General features: G+C 44.9%; 1 protein-coding gene across 23 annotated transcripts in view; it reads right to left on the minus strand.

Moving 5' to 3' along the window:
* Positions 1-683: 683 nt before the first annotated feature.
* celf2 (cugbp, Elav-like family member 2) overlaps positions 684-22454 on the minus strand; it is an 897865-nt gene continuing 876094 nt past the window's right edge. For 12 of the 23 annotated variants that reach the window (XM_086010717.1, XM_086010723.1, XM_086010716.1 and 9 more), the window contains 8 exons: positions 18928-18963; positions 15911-15994; positions 14851-14967; positions 13135-13314; positions 11468-11539; positions 7283-7426; positions 4859-5029; positions 684-3483 (listed from right to left, as the gene is read on the minus strand). In XM_086010717.1, the coding sequence (XP_085866843.1) occupies positions 4902-5029; positions 7283-7426; positions 11468-11539; positions 13135-13314; positions 14851-14967; positions 15911-15994; positions 18928-18963 (761 nt within the window). In that variant the 3' untranslated portion in view covers positions 684-3483; positions 4859-4901. The remainder of the gene's footprint in view (positions 3484-4858; positions 5030-7282; positions 7427-11467; positions 11540-13134; positions 13315-14850; positions 14968-15910; positions 15995-18927; positions 18964-22454) is intronic. The other 11 variants (XM_086010725.1, XM_086010715.1, XM_086010724.1 and 8 more) reach the window with 7 other exon arrangements.

The following is a 22454-nucleotide window of genomic DNA, read 5'->3' on the forward strand; positions in this document are numbered from 1 at the left end:
TGAGCCAATCAATTCAGCCACCGGGGGGTGGGGGCGGGGGCGGGGAAGTCTGTTCTCAGCTCTTGAGGGCAAGTCTAATCCAAAGTGGTGTCTTCTATAAAAGGCAGTGTGTATTTGCAACACCAAAGTTCTGATTGGTCCCCTTGGATGACAACCGTTGGGTACTGCACATGCGCGACCGGATCGAGTGCGCATGTGCAGAGAGAGTCAAAAAAAGCGGTGCAAAGAATCACTCCATATATAAAAGGCTCATTTTATCCTTTAGGCTTGCATTTGACTTAACCCTTCAATGCATCAGAATAATAACCATCAATAAAGCAACATGCATTTTACGAGCCTACTTCTTGTTTGTTTGTTTGTTTATTAGTTCACCTCTGTGCCTAGTACCGACATGCTGTGCCTTTCAATCGCAGCATTTTAGTTTTTTTTTTGGGGGGGACACAAAAAAAGGCATCGGAAAACAGTATAAATAGCTGTATTTGTCCAAAAAAAAGAGAAAGGAAAAAAAACGAAAACAGTTAAATACTGAACTGAAAGAGGGATGAGGAACAGAAGTAGCTGGTAAGATCGGCAGTGTCTCTCTACACAACAAAGAATAAACAAAAAAGGACGTGGAACAGTGAGGTTTGCAGAATGCCAAACAACAGTGAACGCCACTAACAGTACACAAAGAGAGACGAGTATTAGGAAAAATGGTTTAATATTTGAGACAGAAGCAAAAACTGCATCACACAATAACATACGTTACAAAAATAAGTCCGACTGTTCCACAGTTATGTTCACAATGAAGACAGAGAATCAGGAAAAAACTTGGATTTCAACAGCAAAAAGCAAACCCCTAATTTTTTTTTAAACTAATACAGTTATCCCACTGTAGGTGGTTGAATACTGCTAGTCCTAATACCTTATGTAACTGCACAATACATAATTGAAGAGAAACTTACCCATTTTTTTGACAAAAATTCTTGACATTTAAGCATATGCAAAGAAATGAGGAAAGCAAGCCAAAGTTCTCTTTTTTTTGTGTTTTTTTTTTTGCAAATTCTTAAAACGAAATAATCGCCACTTTCTCTGCACCGACCAGAAATCAAACTCAAAATCAGTCATGACTGGGCCCACACACAGGTAAGGCGCAGAAATATCGATTTTTTAATTTCCAGTATAAAAAAATTCCACTGGTACAAAATGCATAATTACAATCAAGTTGTAGAAATACGAAAGCCCACATTTTTTTTGAGCGTGTTGTGTTGTGTTGACATTTTTTTTTCTCAAAAAAAACTTCCATCACATACAGAGTCAAATGCACCAAAAAAGATTTACAGCACTCACATGGGCTTGCGGTTCCCCCAGTCATTTTGCATTAACTTTGGCTTTTCTCAAACAAATACTTCAAACTATATATTTTTTTTCCTTTAAATCTTAATCCTAAATGATAATAATAGTCTACAAACACCAGATCTCACATCACAGGAGCACAAACACTTGTCTTGTGTGACATTTTCCAAAAAACGCAATGAAGCTACGACTTTTTTTTTATTGTTTTTTTTTTACTTAAGATTTTTTAAAAACAGAAACAATGTGTTGGGGGGGGGGGGGGGGCGGGGGGTGGGGTCGGGTGGTGGGGGAAATGAATTCAGAACAGAGTAGGCCAGAAGTCAATCCCCAAGGCCGTGGAAGCTGAACTGATTCAATCTGCTCCCAGCCCTCACTGCAGAGAAATATTGGCCCGTTAACAGTTAACGCTTTATTACACACCGCGTGCATGCACAGAGGAATGACAAATGGTTTTTGCAATGGTTAGAAAGTCATATCAAGCAGCCAAGACTGCTTATTTATTATTAATTCATGATTATTATTTTTTTTAAAACCAGTTCTAAACATTCCTGCCTTGGGGGGAGGGGGTTGGTTTTTTTTGTGTGTTTTTTTTAATATATATATATATATTTTATTCTTTAAATTTCACAACTATAAGAAAAAAAGCTTTGTGAGGTTTGCTTTCACAGCGACTCAATGAACGCAAGGTTGGGAAACATGGGCACTTTTACAAAGAGAAAGAACAATCTCAGGCAACAAGACCACGGCGTTAGCATTTAACAAACTTTTGCTTTCTCTCCGGTTTTTTAAACTATTTTTTTTTTCCTTTAATTTTTTTCAAACATGAGAGAAATTATTACAAAAAAAACACTTAAGTAACAAAATACCCATGTTATCAAATTACTTCTCACAAATAACACAATTAAGCGCTAGGCAGGAATTACCTTTAGAGTTGTTTGGAATTTGGCACTGATTCCACTGATTTTAAATTGCTGTTTTTTCTTCTTTTTCCAAAAGAAAAAAAAAGCCAATCTCACATTTTGCTGAACAAAGAGTACGTCAAACTGTTAATCCCACAATGAAAAAAAAAGAAACAAAATCGGACGTCAAAACGCTTCACACGCAAAGCACAAGATTTTTTTGTCCTGGAATTGTATTAATAATTTTTTTTTCTTTTCACCTGACAAGTTAAGATATTTTTGGCCGCCAAAAAAAATCTTATGCCAGGTGAACCAAAAAAACTCCATCGTCTTGACGAAACACTTAATTATAGAACCTTAAAAATCGCGATGACACCAAAACGTAACCCACATAGTTACCAACGTGACGAAGTTTACACTGACTGCTTTGTTTCATCTTCTCCGATACACTTAAACAGTATAAAATATAGGTCATTTAATGTGCATTTACCACAGATTGTCTAGGTGTGAATCAGTTCAGCAAAAGGTGACACAAATAGGTAGTCTTTCCCCAAACATGGGTCATCTTTTTTTTTTGTAATTATTATCTTAAACTAGTCTACAAAAAAAGTGGTTTTTCTTCTTTTCTATATATATCGATGAGAAAGTGAGCCACTTAAATGGCTTTATCAAAACTTTACACTGCCTGAAAAATGTAAAAACTATTACAGAGCTCTTGATAATATCTGATCAGTTTCTCCAACTGTTCAGAAGTAGTCTGCTTCATTGAGAAACCAACATTCTGCACCCTGGCCACATATTGCTATCGCTATTCCAAGTGACCAGACAGACAGAACGCCAATCCCTGTATAATACTTTCAAGTTTGTTTCATGAAAAAAAAAGAAACATTTTCGACACAGGTTTTTCTTCTTCCTTCCCTCTCTTATATAATTTTTTCTTTTCTCGCTTTACTTTCTTAAAATAATTTTTTTTCTTTTTCAGTCTTAACACGAATGCAGCTAGGCTTTTTTTTTCACATTGATCTCTTTAGAATTCAGAGCTACATGAGGACACATGCAAAAAATCTCGAAAAGTCAAACTAGGTCAAGGGGGTCAAGTAGGAGGACCAAGTGTGATGTGAGGTCAGAAAGACATCAGAAACAATGACGGGACGATGAGCTTTTTTTTTTTTTGAAATTTTTTTTTTTTTTTTTTTTGACGCCACAGGGACATGCTAGGCAAACGATGAACTAACGAGCATGAAGATGTCTAGGGGAAAAAAAACAAGGAAGAGTCAAGAGTTACACAGAGTCTATGCAGTAGGAACAAAATCATTCTCATGGTTTGCAGAAAACAATGCAAATCTCAGTTATTAGAATCTATGAGCCATTCACATAAATTTGCATTTTTTTTTAATAACACTTGTAAAAAAAAAAGCAACAGCAACAGATATAAAAACACCCAAAAGAATCCATCCGTACTTTAAAAAGGGAACTAAAAGAGATGGATTGATTTTGGGACAGAAATACAGATTTTTTTAAAAATTAAACAAATAGATAAACGAGGAGGAAAAAGAAAAGTCACAAGATTAAAAAACAAAACTTGAGTTCGACTAGATAATGGAAGCTACAAGTAATGAGATACCACACAAGTAAAGGGTACAAAAAACAGGAGAAGCGTGATTGTTGCAGGTTGTGTTTTGTGTGTGCTCCAACTGCAAGGGTAGGCTCGTTCCCACTTAGCACGTCTTAAGACTACTTCACGAGGCTGGCTCTAACTATTATAGAGGATTTGTTATCTCAGTTATCCAATAAATTAACTATAGGTAATTAATAAATAACTTCCATCTTTCTGAGGCAGTAAAAATTTGTATAAAAATAGAGCTGCTTTTTTTACAAATAAAATGTACAGGCCTGTGGCTTTTCTTCTTTTCCTATTTGATTCAACTTTCAGCAAATCTTACCATTTAACCTTCTCTTTTATTTTACCCCTTGCCCCCCTACCAAAAAAAAAAGAGCCCCATCTGGCGGTGGAAACAGATCTCAAAGGCTTTCGTTTGCAAACAAAAAAAAAGAAAAGGCCGATGCGATCTGATCGCACGAAGCTTATCGTCTAACTCGTGATCGCGTCCTAATAGATACATTCTCATTGGAGTGAGAAAGAGAGAGAGAGAGAGAGAGAGAGAGAAAGAGTGAGAAATAAAATTTAAAAAAAAGATAATGTTAGTGCTTCACTTGGCATCACTTTCAGACTAGGCCACCGCGTCATTAACCCGTAAACTGCTGGTGCCTTTCTAATCTACGTTAACTGGGTTCGTTAAGCTAATAAAGCACCTGGTGCCTCACAATCATGTGGGCCCGTTTGGCACCAGTGGCTGCGGAGTTAAATTGCACATTTCGGTTATTTTTTAAAATCCTTTTAAGACATTTGTTTTTTGCAAAAAAATTTGTTTTTTTTAACGGAACAAAGCAAAAAAATTAAATACTGTAAATACAATAAGATTTAAAGATACTAAACGTAACGGGAATGGGAGGAAAACAGGTGTGGGGAGGGCTGGGGAAATGGAAGTGTAATGTTAAAGACTGTCTCTCGATGAATGCTGGCAATGATCCTCCTCAGCCACGGGCTGGTTCATGGGACTTACCCTAACAAAGCTAAGGTAACAGCATTAACCTCCCACACTAGATTCAGTACGGTTTGCTGTCGTTCTTGGATCGCTTCAGCTGAACCTTCAAGCGCTTCATTCCGATCTGGAAACCATTCATGGCCTGGATGGCGGCCTGTGCAGAGACCGGATTGTCGTAGCTTACAAAACCTGCGAGGGCGAGAGGAAAAGGAAAAAAAAGACAGGAAACAATCTCACTACAAGCCGGTGAACGAAAAGACTTGCGCACTTTATGAAGCGGCCTATCGCATCTTGGAAACGTGCCAAAAAGCACTTCAAATACAGTTCGTTACTGTGAAGGTGCACCGAGTATCGACATATAGACGAGGGCTGCCAACTCTGGGTGGACATATTCTTGGAGGTGTCATCACATGACCTCTTGCCTCCAACTGTCCCGCCATTGGTCGCCCGACATGCCCATCTCACGGTGCCCCGCCTTCCCACGGCCAATCGGAAAGCAAACAGACTCTTCATTACCCGATTGTGTGACGCTTGACTATCAGTCAAACAGTCCTTTTTTCCCACTCATCTCCAATATTTTTATAACTATAAACAGGTGTTCAAAGAAAATGAGAAAACACAATTTTTTTTAAATGCCCTGTGCTTTTTCTCCAGGCAGGAGTGCTGGCACCAGTGTCCTGGAGACTCTAGGCCAATACTGGAGGGTTGGCAACCCTACATCTAGGCCAAGATCCAGAAATCTTGAATTCAGGCTGCTGATTTAGGTCAGGGTTTAACTTATCAGTAAAATACCACCCACAGCTTTTCCTTAATCACACTTTCCTAATCGCACGATCCAAGTTTCAGAGAGCACTCATTTTTCCTCTTGCTACTCTTTCTTTAAGGGCTAGGAATTAGGCCAGAATATAACCTGCCATTAGAAAACTACTTGAGCTAAGGGACTTCACCTGCTTCACGTGTCACTGCCATGTTAGAATCCAGCTACAAATATTTTAGTGCACCGTAACTCTGGGTATTTTATACTGCATTTATCTAAAAGGCCACATTTGGATACAGTATCGAAAAAAATAATTTGCATTTATCTAGAGCCTTTCATGATCTCAGGATTGCCAAAGTGCTTTACAATCAATGAAGTAGGAATGACGTATGAGGAGAGATTGGGTCGATTGGGCTTATATTCGCTAGAGTTTAGAAGAATGAGAGGGGATCTCATTGAAACTCGTAAAATTCTAACAGGACTAGACAGACTAGATGCAGGAAGGATGTTCCCGATGGCAGGGGAGTCCAGAACCAGGGGGTCACAGTCTAAGGATAAGGGGTAAGCCATTTAGGACTGAGATGAGGAGGAATTTCTTCACCCAGAGAGTGGTGAACCTGTGGAATTCTCTGCCACAGAAGACAGTAGAGGCCAATTCATTAAATATATTCAAGAAGGAGTTGGATATATTTCTTGAGGCTAAAGGGATCAAGGGATATGGGGAGAAAGCAGGGACAGGGTACTGAATTTGGATGATCAGCCATGATCTCGTTAAATGGCAGAGCCGGCTCGAGGGGCCGAATGGCCTACTCCTGCTCCTATCTTCTATGTTACTTTTGAAATGTCGTCACTGTTGTAATGCAGGAAACGTGGCAGCCAATTTGCGCACAGCAAGCTCCCACAAACAGCAATGAGGTAATGATCAGATAATCTGTTTCAGGTATTGGTTGAGGGATAAATATTGGCCAGGACACCAAGGATAACTCCCCTGCTCTTCTTCGAATTGTGCCGTGGGATCTTTTATGTCCACCTGAGAGGGCAGACGGGGGCCTCGGTTTAACGTCTATTCTGAAAGACGGCACCTCCGACAGTGCAGCACTCCCTCAGCACTGCACTGGAGCGTCAGCCTGGATTATGTCCTGAAGTCTCTGGAGTGGGGCTTGAACCCCTGACCTTCTGACTCAGAGGCGAGAGTGCTGCCCACTGAGCCATGGTTGACACAGAGAGGGCAACTTTGACCCTCTGTTACCTTGTCCAAGTGCCTGTTCTACATGAGCCGGGAGTCGGGAAGCTACTTGAATGTGGGTGGCATAACAGCCGAGCCCGGTCCTGTCGTCATCGATAGAGGTGGCTGTCTCACGATGGGGAGCATGAGCTGATATTCCCTCCCTAACGGAGGGGCCCTCAATCCAATGGCAGCAGCCTATCATTGTCTAGTGGAGAATGACTAACTCGGAACACAACAGGATTCAATCCTCTGGCCTCCTAGTGTGTCTGACTGAGTTTAACACTGTCTACGACATTTACCAACTGAACCATTAGGAGAACCAATTCAGCTCGCTTTCCAATCGTTGGATACATTTTAGGGGCTAACACAGTCTGCACACGCACTATCAATCAGAACATCAGACACCAATTCAGACCTTGATTCTGGGATTATGTGAAATCCATTCACACATACGTACCAAAGCACTTGCTAAGATTGGTCTGTTTATCAATGAAGACTTTAGCAGACACAACGTTTCCAAATGGCATAAACATCTGTAGGATGTCCTGATCTCCAAACTCTTGGGGAAGATGGTAAATAAACAGGTTTGCACCTTCTGGCCCTGAGGAAGAGATTTAACAATACTTAAGTCACACACACACACACACAAAAAAGAGAAGTTCTACGTATATTTAAATTGACATCTGTGCTTTGTTTTATTTCTGAAGCTGCAAGCATCTTTATTTCAGCCAACGCCTTTGAAGCTATGGTAAACAAGGTTCTGAAAATGCAAGCGAGCAATGGCCACAATGGCCTTCGGATAAGAACCTGTAGGCTCAGGTCCCAGTCCTGCCTTCACATGACTGGACATCTCAGATGGGAAAGTTTTGCCATTTCTCATCTGTAAGACTGAATGCAAGCAGGCAGCAGGAGACTAGTGGCGGACATCTTGTGCATTAACCTGCTTGGTCTTGATCTCCCTGACGAGAGACTATCTTGAAGCATTTCCAAGTTTCCCCCACCACCCCCAGAAGGAAGAGAATTCACTGTTGAAAAAATTAGGAGAATTAAGCAACTCTGCTAAATACCCTAATACAGAACCCATTATGACAGGCCAGGTACCATACAGGTGACAGTTCTGACAGGACCTATTCTCATGAGCAACACGGATACACATGAGCGGAACCATGTCAGTAAGACATTGTTAATGAGCCATAGTCTCTACAGGCCATGGGGCGAGGGGGGGGAGGGAGATTCATTTTACGTTATACACAAGCATTCCAAGATGTGGCAGGAGCGTTAGACCGTCAGGTAATAATTCATGCAAGTGAATTATTGTTTTTAATTAGGTGATGAATTTGGCAGACCCAAGTATACAAGGCAGTACCATCTCCCACACACTGATTAAAGCGCCTCAGCATTTAGCCAGCACACACAACCCATTTATTCCTATGTCGCTCGGGGGTCAATAAAGCGTGCGCTGTATTACATTAAAAGTTTATTAAAGGGGTAATGAGTCTTGCTTGGTTTTAAAGTGGCAACAGAAATATAAAGGAAACAGGAGACATTTTAAAAAAGAGCTGACAGAACCCAGCTAAATTGGCATCGTATAATATTGATAACCTTCATTATCAACTACCAAAAGTGACCATTACCGATTTAACCCCAATAACTTTCATCACCAATAGCTATTCTTAAATTAGCACTAATTGCTTTCACCAACAATCTAATGCCAGCTATGTCATTACTACCCCGATATCACTATCATTATCACTCGTTACCCAATCACCAATCGTACTCTCCACCAATTTAACTCCAGTAGTTTGATCCCTCTATGTCCCAGCTGCCTCCAGGTTCTGTGGTGATAAGCTGAGTTAACAATAGGGCAAGTCAATAAGATGCCTTTGACTCCAATGACAGAGACATGGGACTGCCACACAGGTAGTTGTCACTTTCTGGTTCGATCATTAGCAGCGTCCACTTCCTCATGGGCATAGGCCTAGAATACAAAGCTGCCCGCGGACACTCAACCGCCATACTTATCGACAGAGCCACAGGAAGGCTGGGTGGAAACTAGGAAGTAACGTTACTCTAACACGGTTGGTTTTCTTGCGAGGTTGGGGCAGAGGCACTTTGGTAGGGGAGGCTAGAGGAAGCTGTAATCTGCAACAAACTGCAGTACACCTGACCTGGGTACTTAATGCTGGGGCGGGATGCCTAAAGCAGAAGGCGTTCCATTTCCCTCACACTGATGAGCACCAAATTCACCAAAAAAGAAGCTTGCTTTCTTCAGCTGGTGCATTCAGTCTGTTACTTGCGGTCAGGTGCTGGACATAGTGGTTAGCACGGTGGCATAGTGGTTAGCACTGTTGCCTCACAGCGCCAAGGACCCGGGTTCAAATCCGGCCTCGGGTGACTGTCTGTGTGGAGTTTGCACATTCTCCCCGTGTATGCGTGGGTTTCGGCCCTTAGTGTTAGGGGAGATTAAATACGTGGGGTTACGGGGGTAGGGCTTGGGTGGGATGGCTGTTGGTGTAGGGACCGGGTGCTAGGGTTTGGATGATCAGCCATGATCTCGTTGAATGGCGGAGCAGGCTCGAAGGGCCGAATGGCCTACTCCTGCTCCTATCTTCTATGTTTCTATGTCCTGCTGCTTCCTGTTGGAATGCCTTTACATTCTTTTGCTTCCGAAATGTCCTTGGCTTTCAGCACTGCACAAAGTGTGCAAAATGTTGGCTATAACCAGTCTTTCTTCAAAGGATGATCCGAAACTCCAGCTGCCTGGGTCTCTCTGTCTGCATCCCCATGGTGCCGGCTAGTTTGCGAATGAATCCAGAGAAGTTTGGGAAGATTTGTTACTGTTGGCACCTTTGGGACAGGGATCCTTACTGAAAATTATTGCAAAGATACTTAAGTTAAGGATGAGTTGCATTTTAGTAAATTTATTTGGCGGGCATTTGTTCGTATAAGTTAGAGATTCTCTCCTCTTGACGACTAAGTAGCCAGTTCCCTGTATCATGTGGAAGATCCTACAGTGAAGACAACAACTCTGATTGTGTATCTTGTCGGGTTTACTTCATTCTTCAAAAGGGAGCAACCTCTGTGCCAAGTTCTCAACAAGCCAACCATCCAGTCCCTCTCCGAGGGTGTGCACTGTAAATAGCTCATTCTTCTCGTCACTCTTCTGTTTCCAATTGTGAAAGAACCTACATGTCAAGTTCCATTATGCATGGGGTGGGAAGAGGACATTACACAGGGAACATTCCCAGCATCATGGATTTCAAAACATCTTACAAGGGCTATGCCTTCAGCGATTTTCCCTCTTGTCAACTTGAGCTTACTGTGTAGCATCCAACCAAAGCGTCAAAAAGACCATCACCAATTGAATAACAATTCTGAACCCCTCTTCTCTAGCAAGAAAACCCATCGCCATTGACTTTCGTCCACTGCACCTTCGATCCTCACTTCAGATAGCAAGTGCGAGGAGCATTTTACATATCCAAAATCAAGTCCATTCGCTCATCTACCTCCGCCGTCTCCAACTCCTCCCCACCCCCTTGGGTTTTAGCATTCCTCCTGCCCTCTCAAAGATCACCCTCCCCCCACAATCCATCTTCTCAAGCTCTTTAGTTTCTCTCCCATCTGCTCCCTACCCCTTGTTAAACACATTTGGCTCTTGAAGCACTCAATCTCTTCTTGTTCCACTTCCTGACCACTTAACCTCCCAATCCCAGCCATGCTCGCGGACATCATTACACTATTTTCTATTCTGCGCCAGTCTCTTTCCAAATTTTATTACCACCCCCTCCTTCTCAACAAATCCACTCTTGACTACTCCATTCTTTCCAATTACTGACCTATCTCCAACCATCTCTTTCCCTCTGGAATGTATCATTGCCTTGCAACTAACCTCCCACCTCTGGCTATTTGAGACCCTACAATCCAATTTCCACTAAAATCCACAATGCTGAGATTGAGCTGGTCAAATCCACAAATGACATATTGTGTGACTGATTGTTGTTCACTATCTCATTTCATCCTCCTCCACCACTACACTGCCTTGGACGCCATGGGCCATCCTCTTCCCTCCTCTCCAGTCCACCTCTGTGGCACTATCCTGTCTTGGTTCTACTCATACTTTTGACAAGTAGACACTACAGGGCTAACTATACAAATGTGTGCTCCCAGTAGGGAGCCACAGCTGTCAGGAGTGTATATCAGATCATCCGTGTGTGCACCCCATGATTTTCCCTCCGGCAACTTTCATCAATGGATAACTGTGGGGAAGCATGCCCCAAGATTTCCTGGTCAGTGTTCCCAGTGGGAGCGCTCGCTCATAAAATCAGCCGTCACACATCCTCCGATGGCTTACGCTCCCATGGCTGCATGATTCCCCATACTGTTGCAGAAACTCTGATTCGTGTCTTGATTTCTCCAATGCTGATATGGTCAGATGCCCCACCTCCACCTCCGCCCCGGACAAGCTATAACTCATTCAGAATGCTGTATCCCATGTCTTCACTGGCACAAAGCCCCGCTCTCCTAACACCATGCCAAATTCCACTCGTGCCCCGTTCCCCCTCCACCTCGCTACCCCGCCCCCTTCCTGTGTTTCAAAGGCCTCCGACAAACTCTTCTCTGACACTGTGCCGTTACCCCCTACCTGTGCTTCCTTTTCCTCCAGCCTGCTGCCCATTGTTAGGCTCTGCTCTGCAGAGTGCTGTGAGCCATCTTTCTGTACGTGAGAGGAGCACAACAGAAATGGACGCAGCCGTTGAATACTAATATCGACCATTAACACTAGTAAGTTGACACCAATAGCTTTATGTACCAATTTACTACCAAAAATGTGCATTACCAATTTAACATCAGTAACATTCATTATTAATTTAATACCAATACCCTTCAGTAATACCAGTAGCTTTAATTGGCAATTTAACACTTGCGCTGTTTACAATGAATCACCAATTGTGCTCATTAATATTGCTCATTAGCAATAACTTCTGTTCACGTTTTATTACCAATTTAATATTCATTACCAATATCTTTCAATGCTGATTTATCAATAGCATTCGAGACCAATACATCAATACTGGCAGCAACGCAATCCATTGCAAGCTGCGCTCATTCCCAATTTGTACCCGTAAGCAGCGTGTACGGCAAGGCAACTTAACGTTTGTGAGAAAAAGCTATTTAGCTATGGAGGTGAATTGAGCGAATCAGTTCCAATCGGGTAGGGCTGGTATTCTGAACCTTAATGTCATCATCAAGGGAACGATCAGGCAAGGCCACCAGCCATAGAAGGAGCGGATAGAACAGCTGACAATGGAGGTGACTGAGGTATGACCGTCGGCAGATCAGCAATCCCATCAGCTGCTCCTACAAGCGGTGACCTTGCTTGGCGATTCACCCGCTATTGCAATGTTAAAATATAGCTTGTGTAAATATATTCATTACCAACTCAACACCAATTACCTTTCATTACCAAGTTACAACCATGAACGGCCATCGGCAATTTATTTGTTAGCATCATTCATCGGCAATTCTACACCCAATGTTTTAATTGCCAATTTAACATCGGCAGGGGTGCAGGACAGTTGGATCAGCCGCCTGTGTATACACCCCGTCCGATTTTCCTTTTCAGGAAAGTCAATGAAACGGGAAACCGGGCGGGGCATATAACGGGCGATCAAACCCCTACAGCCTCTTTTGCCTCCCGAATGCTGAATTGTGACCCCGGTATATTTGATCAAATTAGCACCAATGTCCTACGCCAGCAATTTAATGGTGGTTTAATACCGACAGTAGCAGATTTCATTATCCATTTGACACCAAAAAAAAACAATGAATATCGATAGATCACCAAAGGGGTTGAGATTGTCATCAATCAACAGAGTGTATTACTCATTGGCTGCTGCCACAACCACCTCATTGGCTGACTGGGCAACTTGCACTCTCTTATCGATACTCATATAATGGATGGCACTGGGTTTAAATTGTATCTGACAGTAATGAGGCTTCAGACCAGGAGTTTATCGAATCAGAGTATCACACAGCACAGAAGGAGGCCATTCGGCCCATCGTGCCTGTGCCGGCTCTTTGAAAGAGCTCTCCAATTAGTCCCGCTCCCCTGCCTTTTCCCCACAGCCCTGCAAATCTTTCCCCTTCCAGCGTTATTCTAATTAATGGGGCCTCCTGAACCCTCCAATGTCTTGGGATCATCTCTTGGTTTTTCCCTGGATGTTTCTTGTCAGATTATGCAAACCCTGCAATCAGAGTGCCAACTAACTAGGAGAGAGAGTCGGGGGGCGGGGGGATACGAGCACTCACCCTCTTTCTGACTGCCTGCAGCACTCTGCTGCTGAAGGAGGCTCTGACTGTACAGTGTGGGCAATGCAGCCGCTGCGTACTGCTGGATTCCTGAGTAGGCCTGAGTCAGGGCGTCCATGGTGCCACCCGATCCATTCGTCAAGCCGGTCGCTCCGAGTCCGCCATTAAGCGCCGCCATACCTGAGAGCATTTGAGCAACTTTACATCAAACCAACAATAAAGAGAAAAAATTGCACTCATTCAATAGTTCCTTACAGAAAGGGCTACCCGCTCACATTCCCAAATAAGGCTTTCACTGTTTAACTCTAAGTCATGCAACATGCAGGCAACATGCAACTGAGCTGGGATTCTCATGGACTTGAGTGGCTGTGGTGGATGGATGATGCTCACAATGTGTCTGTCACCAATTGCATTCCGTATTTATTTAATTGTCTCGATCACAATTAAGCGTAATTTAAAACAAGAGACTGAGCTTAGACAGGACAGGAACAAAATATATTTGTACTGTACTGAATTCATTAAACAAAAGCTCATCAGTCTAACTGACGAGTAAATCTAAAGCAACAGTACTTTGACAAAGACGAGTTTGTCAGCCATTTTCCATTAAGATAACATTTCCTCCAGTTTGGAGCTCTGGGATGCATCAACTGACAATCTGAATTTATTGTGCAGATCGGCTGGAGTCAATCCAGATCCCGGAGCAGCCCCTCCTCCAAACAAACTGGAATTTCTTAAATTGGAATGGTTTCACATTAAGTTGATGTTCTATGCTAAGGAAGAACCAAGTGGGCCAGTATGTCCCAATATGGGAGTATAGGTGGATCTGGCCATCTGACAATGGAAGCTAACATTGAAATATTGAAACATATAAGATCCCTGAGGGGTCTGGACAGGGTGGATGTGGAGAGGATGTTTCCTCTTATGGGAGAATCTAGAACTAGGGGGTCACTGTTTAAAAATAAGGAGTCGCCCATTTAAGACAGAGATGAGGAGAATTTTTTTCTCAGAGGGTCGTGAGTCTTTGGAACTCTCTTCCTCAGAGGGCAGTGGAAGCAGAGTCTTTGATTATTTTTAAGGCAGAGGTAGGTAGATTCTTGATAAGCAAAGGGGTGAAGGGTTATCGGGGGTAGGCGGGAATGTGGAGTAATCGGATCAGCCATGATCTTATTGAATGGCCGACTCCTGCTCCTAATTTGTATGGTTATTTTCCATCCTAGCTTGTAGATCATCTTCCCCACCATGCGGGGGGCACCTTACTTTGAACAAGGCAGCCTCTTACCTAGGCCTCTATAGTTTGATGCCAATTTGATGCTCAGGGGATTGGGCTCGTGTGACGTCCACACCCCCCCACAAATGATTTTCCTCCCTTCCCACGGGGGGGGGGGGGGTGGGTGGGAGTGCTTAGTCTTCACTTGGTGTTTTTTGCATTTATTTAATGCGCTTTACGAGTGAACTGACAGCAGTTTCCCAGTGACAAAGAGGTAGATGTCATCTGTGCCACGAATGACAGTAAGGCAGGCCTTTAGATTTAAAAAGTAATAGCCCGTCACATAATACGTTATTAAGGTGCCCCTTTAAAAATGAGAATGCTTGAAAGACATCGAGGTGAGTTTCTGAAATGGGTCTCCCTGACCAGTAGATGGCGGGTTGCACTACATAAAACCACATTTTCCCTTGCCCCCACCCCCATTGCCCCCACCCAATGCTGTACTGTACCTGCCAGTGCATTAATGTTATTTAACCCAACAGTGGCTCCGGCCAGCCCCTGAAGCGTTCCCAGGGAGGTCAAGGAATTCATGGCGGCCCCAGCGCCGGAATTTGTTGTTCCTGCTACTGAAGACGCACAGGAGAAAGGAGGAAAGAAGACGTTACGACTGCATTGAGGGAGAGGAATTAAAAATAAAACAATCAGAACTCCGCCCCTTCCCTGAGCTGGCCGCAGGCAGACCAGACTGTGACAGGAGCTGGCACGGGGAGATTGCTAAGGCGCGGGGAAATTGCTACGGCGCGGGGAGATCGGTACGGCGCGGGGAGATCGGTAAGGCGCGGGGAGATCGGTAAGGCGCGGGGAGATCGGTACGGCGCGGGGAGATCGGTACGGCGCGGGGAGATCGGGAAGGCGCGGGGAGATCGGGAAGGCGCGGGGAGATCGGGAAGGCGCGGGGAGATCGGTAAGGCGCGGGGAGATCGGGAAGGCGCGGAGAGATCGGTAAGGCGCGGAGAGATCGGTAAGGCGCGGAGAGATCGGTAAGGTGCGGAGAGATCGGTAAGGCGCGGAGAGATCGGTAAGGCGCGGAGAGATCGGTAAGGCGCGGAGAGATCGGTAGGGCGCGGAGAGATCGGTAGGGCGCGGAGAGATCGGTACGGCACGGGGAGATCGCCAGGTGCGCACACTCATTCCATTTTCAGATGCCAGCTTTAGAGTTCTCTAAACAAACAAGCCAACTTTGCCGGAAGCGAGGAAATTTCCTCTGCTGCGTTGTTGTTTACGATTTCCCGTGACAAACAGCAAACAGAGGAAATATCGCTCTCCCTGCCACCCCTCCTTTCCTGAGTTAAGATTTCTCCCTAAAATTAACATAAAACTTTAATTCGCGCCTTCATCACAATAACAACTTGCATTTATACAGCACCTTTAATGTAGTAGAGCATGGGCCTTACACTAAACATCCGTAAGACAAAGGTCCTCTACCAACCTGCCCCCGCCACACAGTGCTGCCCCCCGATTATCAAAATCCATGACAAGGCCTTGGACAACGTGGACCACTTTCCATACCTCGGGAGCCTACTGTCAACAAGGGCAGACGTCGACGACGAAGTCCAACACCGCCTTCAGTGTGCCAGTGCAGCCTTTGGTCGCCTGAGGAAGAGAGTGTTTGAAGACCAGGACCTCAAACCCGGCACTAAGCTCATGGTCTACAGGGCAGCAGTGATACCTGCCCTGCTGTATGCCTCAGAGACATGGACCATGTACAGCAGGCACCTCAAAGCACTTGAGAGGTACCACCAACGCTGCCTCCGCAAGATCCTGCAAATCCATTGGCAGGATAGGCGCACCAACGTCAGTGTTCTCGCTCAGGCCAACATCCCCAGCATCGAAGCTTTGACCATGCTCGATCAGCTCCGATGGACAGGTCACATTGTCCGCATGCCCGATACGAGACTCCCAAAACAAACGCTCTACTCGGAGCTCCGACACGGCAAGAGAGCCCCAGGTGGGCAGAGGAAACGCTTCAAGGACACCCTCAAAGCCTCCTTGAAAAAGTGTAACATCCCCACCGACACCTGGGAATCCCTGGCCCAAGACCGCACAAAGTGGAGGAGAAGCATCCGGGAAGGCGCCGAACACCTCGAGTCTCTTCGCCGGGAGCAAGCGGAAGCCAAGCGCAAGGAGCGCACATCAACCCAAGCACCCCACCCACCCGCCCCTTCAACCACCGTCTGCCCCACCTGTGACAGGGACTGTAGGTCCCGCATTGGACTCATCAGTCACCCGAGAACTCATTTTTAATGTGGAAGCAAGTCATCCTCAGTTCCGAGGGACTGCCTAAGAAGAAGAATGTAGTAAAACATCCCAAGGCGCCTCACGGGAGTGAAATCGGACAAAATTTGACACCGAGCCACATATTAGGACAGGTGATCAACAACTTGGTCGAAGAGGTAGGTTTTGAGGAGTGTCCACCCCATGTCGTGTTCTCTCCCCCGCCTTCTCTCCTTATCCCCCAGCTTGTCTCACAATACTACCCTACAGCACTGACATTGCTGAAAATTGATTAAAATCAAAGTATGTTACTAGATCTCCCATTCTGTCGCATACAAGGAATCAGGAGAGAGAGGCAGATAGGTTTATTGGAGGGAATTCCAGAGCTTAGGAACAAGGCAGCCGACGGCACGGCCGCCAGTGGTGGAGCGATTAAAATCGGGGATACCCAATTGCTTGGCTAGCTCTAACAAAGCCAGACTAATACCCTTCATCCACCCCAGCAAAGTCTCAGCTGGAGTCTTGTGGATAATTCTGGTCACTACAGGAAAGACGTAAAGGCCTTAGAAAGGGTACAGCGGAGGTTTAAAGAAAGAACGAAAGACTTGCATTTCTATAGCGCCTTTCACGACCACTGGACGTCTCAAAGCGCTTCACAGCCAATGAAGCACTATTTGAAGTGGAGTCACTGTTATAATGTGGGAAACCAGGATGTTACCAGGGATGAGGGACTTCAGTTATGAGGAGAGGTTGGAAAAGTTGGGACTGTTCTCCTTGGAACAGAGAAGGTTAAGAGGTGACCTGATCGAGGTTTTCAAGATGATGAGAGCTTTGGATCGAGTAAATAGGGAAAAAAATAGTCCCCCTGGTGAGTGGGTCAATAACTAGAGGTCAAAGATTCAAAATCATTGGAAAAAGATCTAGAGGGGAGAGGAGGAGAAATTTTTCACTCAGAGGGTTGTGGGGATCGGGAACGCTCGACCTGAAAAGGTGGCGGAAGCTGATTCCGTCAATAATTTTAAAAGGGAGTTGGACGGGTCCTGGAGGATGAGGAACTCACAGGGTCACGGACAAAAAGCGGGAGAGTGGGACTGAGCACGGCGGCTCTTTCAAAGAGCCAGCACAGGCACGACGGGCCGAATGGCCACCTTCTGTGCTGTAAGATTCTATGAATCTATCAATAATCTAATCTATGAATCTAATACCATTTCATCCACCCCATGTAGTGTTCTCTTCCCCCGCCTTCTCTCATCTTATCCCCCAGCTTGCCTCGCAATACTACCCTACTACCCTAAAATCAAAATATACTAGTCGATCTCCCGTGGTGTTGCAGACAGGGAATCAAGAGCAACAGGTGAAATGGGGTTAGAGGGCAGGCGTCAATTAGATCAAGTCACCCAAATCATTTTAAATTCGTACATTCTGTCCTTTTTATATGTCAGTGTAATTTCTTATGTCACCATTTATAATGAAAGACAGGAGGTGTAAACTTGTTATGTTGTAATTAGACCGTTTTGCAAGTGGTGGCGCTACATCACCTCCAGTGGTGGGAGGGTGCAATTACAGCGTGACAAGTTCACCATAGGCAGTTCCCATTATAAATGTGGGCACAGGACTTGAGAGTGGCAAAAATTCAGGCAAGTGTGCACACAGCAGAGGTCCGTGGCTCCGACCTCCCTCGAAGACAGTGGACGGCGGTCAACCGAATCCGCAGAGGGAACGGACGATGCGGCCGCCTGCTCCGCAAATGGAAAATGGGGGACGACCCGAAGTGCGACTGTGGCCATGAGTCCCAGACCATGGAACACATCACATCAACCTGCCCACTGAGATCTGTTGCGGGAGACACCTCATTTCTCCACTCGGCATCTCAGGAGGCCATTGAATGGTTAGCCAAACTAGACATCCCGTTATAAGCTTTCCCTGTCATACAAAACAATAACTGGTAAGTTTGTAAATATATTTCAGTCGATCTCCTATGGCATTGCACATGGGGAGTCGAGACCAAGTGTAGTCTTCAGCTGAAGTGGGTTGTAGGGTGAGGACCAAGTGTGCAAACATAATTTGAAAGTCGGACAAACTGTCCTCATTTCCATTATAAATTCCAAAGTTCACATTTAGAATGGAAATTGCCTATGTAAACGTGTCACACTGTAATTACACCCTCCCACCAGTGGCGGTGTGACACGTTCACATTGCCAGCTCCCATTATAAATGCCGACCGTGGAACGCATGCAGACGCAGGATATTTAATATACGCTAGATTATATACACAGTCACAAAAATCAACAAGTAATTTATAAAGTACATACCAGGCATCGACTGCTGATTGCTGTTGCCCCATTGCACTGCGGAAACAAATGTAAAAACATTTACACACATGCGCAGTCTACCGCTACCGTTTCTACTAATTTATACTTATTTTTAAATAATAGAATATCTTGTTTGTCAGAATACCGGCCCCGTGGACTATCAGTTCAGAGGTCATCATTGCTGAACAGCCTCAGGAGACACGTCTGGTGCTTTCCAGCCACATTGCTCCACAGTAACTTCCCCAATAAGCTGTCTGCTGCTTGTGTTACTCAAGTGCTGGTTTAACTGTCCCCCTTTTCGGAACAAATACACCTCCTGGATAACATAAACCGTGCGCTTGTGTCCGAGGTGCTGCCTTTCCTGTACTCCATACAATAGGCTAAGAACTCGCCCTCACTCAATGTCCACGCACGCACGCTCTCAAAGACGGGACAGTGATTGGGAGCGGTAACCCTGCCTGATTGTACTGAGTCAGACTAATGTGGGTTCGAGCCCCGTCCTAGACTTGGGCACACAATCTAGGTGATACTTCAGTACAGGATTGAAGGGCTGCTACATTGTTGTAGCTGCTGTCCTTTGGATGAGTTGTTAACTCGGGCCTGGTGGATGTTAAAGATCCTGTGGTACTTTTTGAAGAAGAGCAGGGTGTTCTCCCAGTGTCCTGGCCAACATTCAAAAACAGGTAACCCATTTCTTTGCTGTTTGCAGGAACTTTCTGTGTGCAAAATGGCTGCCGTATTTGCATTGATAACAGAGTGACTGCACTTTAGGGCATCATAGAGACACGATAATACTCTAAACAAATGCAAGCTCTTTTCCTTCTTCCTTAATCTCCCATTCCGTAGCCACTGGGCACTGAGCCCAATGTCTCTGAGATCAGCTATTTCAGTATAAGACTGTGGATCTAACCTGGGGCCTTCCTGACCTGTACGGCTCAGTAGCACATCGTGCAATTTCACCTTGACCACTGGGGCAATTTCACCTTGACCACTGGGGCAATTTCACCTTGACCACTGGGGCAATTTCACCTTGACCATTGGTGCAATTTCACCTTGACCTTTGGTGCAATTTCACCTTGACCATTGGTGCAATTGCACCTTGACCATTGGTGCAATTTCACCTTGACCATTGGTGCAATTTCACCTTGACCACTGGGGCAATTTCACCTTGACCATGAGAGCAATTTCACCTTGACCACTGGGGCAATTTCACCTTGACCATTGGGGCAATTTCACCTTGATCAATGGGGCAATTTCACCTTGACCACTGGGACACTACTGAGCCAGAAAAGTGGCACGTTCAATCCGTGAGCTGATCACAGTCAGGTCAGCAATAACGGCATTAGCTGGCCTCCAGCCTCAGTCCACAGACTATAAGGGGAGAAGTCAGCCAAGGCTCCTGCTGCTGATTGTTTCCCGGTGACTCACGCTGGAAAATGCATACATGTGCGGGGATGTTGGCTGTAGACAGAAATGGCCTCAACTATGGCCTCCAACTCTCCCATTGGAACACCGTGTTGCTAGGCAGGTGTGCAACCTGTACCTGTGGATCAGAGCCCCAGCAGATGTCAATGGGCCTCAGGAGGGACGGTGGGGGTGGAGGGGGAAGAAGTGGAAAAACAAAGAAAAACTCCCATCAATCAAATCACTGTGTGAACTCGTCAGACCTGTTGTCATGCTAATCTGTTCAGTGGTCGGACTGTCAAAGCAACATACTGTCCCCTAAATACAACATCTTGCATTTATGTAGTGCTTTCAACATAGTAAAATGTCCCAAGGTGCTTCACAGGAGCGATTATCAAACAAAATTTGACACAAAGCCACATACGGAGATATTAGGACAGGTGACCAAAAGCTTGGTTTAAGCAGTGTCTTAAAAGAGAGAGAGGCGGAGAGGTTTAGGGAGGGCATTCCAGAGCGTAGGGCCCAGGCAGCTGAAGGCACGGCCGCCAATGGTGGGGCGAAGGAAATTGGGGATGCGCAAGGGGCCAGAGTCCAAGGAATGCAGAGTTCTTGGAGGGTTGTAGGGCTGGAGATTACAGACATAGGGAGGTACGAGCAACAAAGCTTTAGTGTGTTCAGGAGGGGTGAAACAGGGTGATGCATTACACCATCAGACAGCTGATCTGACTGAGAGCCTGAGGTAAATCTGTGCCACATCCAGCATACTGAGCGCTGCCTTCTGTTCTTGTATGACAGCAGACCGCTTACTGATCAATAATACTGAATGGAGCCAGAGTCGTTAGCTGTGCAACACGCTAAAATCTGTTGACAGCGCGACAATGAAAGGATGATTTGCTGAAGGGCACTGTCTTCACAGACAATAAGCCTAATTCGGAGATGTCAGATCAGACTCTGGTCCTGTACTTCCAAGACTCGTGTCTTAAAAAGGCCCCCAGTGAGAGATTCTCACTGAACATTGTCTGAGCTTATGTTCCGAAATGAACACTCCATGCCCAATATGTACAGTCAGTAAAGGCCTTCATAACACCTGTGCATTAACTATGACCATATCATTCTGACCCGTCTTTCTCTTTCAGATCCTGGCAAATCTCCTGTGTATTGCTCGTACTTTCTGTTTTTATTTCAAATTTTCAAGGGTTTTCCACTTCTCTCTAACCTGATTGTTAAAGTTGTGCAATGTCTTTCGGAAGGGACGATAAACCGAAGACCCCGTCTGCTCTCTCAGGTGGACGTAAAAGATCCCATGGCACTATTTCGAAGAAGAGCAGGGGAGTTATCCCCGGTGTCCAGGCCAATATTTATCCCTCACTCAGCATCACTAAAAACAGATTATCTGGTCATTATCACATTGCTGTTTGTGGGAGCTTGCTGTGCGCAAATTGTCTGCTGCGTTTCCTACATTACAACAGCGACTCCACTTCCAATGTACACCATTGGCTGTAAAGCACTTTGGGATGTCCAGTGGTCTTGAAAGATGCTATAGAAATGCAAGTCTTCCTTTTTTGATTTCCTTTCTTAGAAACGTTCATAGCGTTATAAATGCTTTATTTTATTATTATCTCTATCACTATGAATCCACTTTTTCCTCATCCTTTCAATATTCATGATTCAAATCTTCGCCATTTAGATTATAAGAGTCTGGAGCTCAGCTCATCAAACCTCCAGCATCCAGAGTATGACCAGTCTATCATAGAAATCCTTCACACCACTCCCCGCTCATCTCAGATTTTAAGGAACACTAGGTTCCTTCCCGACCTCCTCTAACAAAATGAAGCAGTGTTGTTACTGTCTCCAAGTGCCTCCATCCCTACCTGCTTTGTGCTTATATTTTTGAAGCACTGAGAAACAGTGTCAACGTTAACCAATTTCCAAACCTCCTGTTCCACCTCAGCTCAGAGGTAGAGTAGGGTGCCGTCCATCGGCCCACTGTCACATTGAGCAGGAAGCCGCCTACAAACTTTTCTGGGGGAAAAAATATTTGAAAGACTTGCATTTCTATAGCGCCTTTCACAACCTCAAGACTAACCAACGAGCCTTACAGCCAATGAAGTACTTTTTGAAGT

Source organism: Somniosus microcephalus, chromosome 17 (assembly GCF_052327205.1).
Source record: "Somniosus microcephalus isolate GS21.2 chromosome 17, FLI_Smic_1.0, whole genome shotgun sequence".
Taxonomy (NCBI): domain Eukaryota; kingdom Metazoa; phylum Chordata; class Chondrichthyes; order Squaliformes; family Somniosidae; genus Somniosus; species Somniosus microcephalus.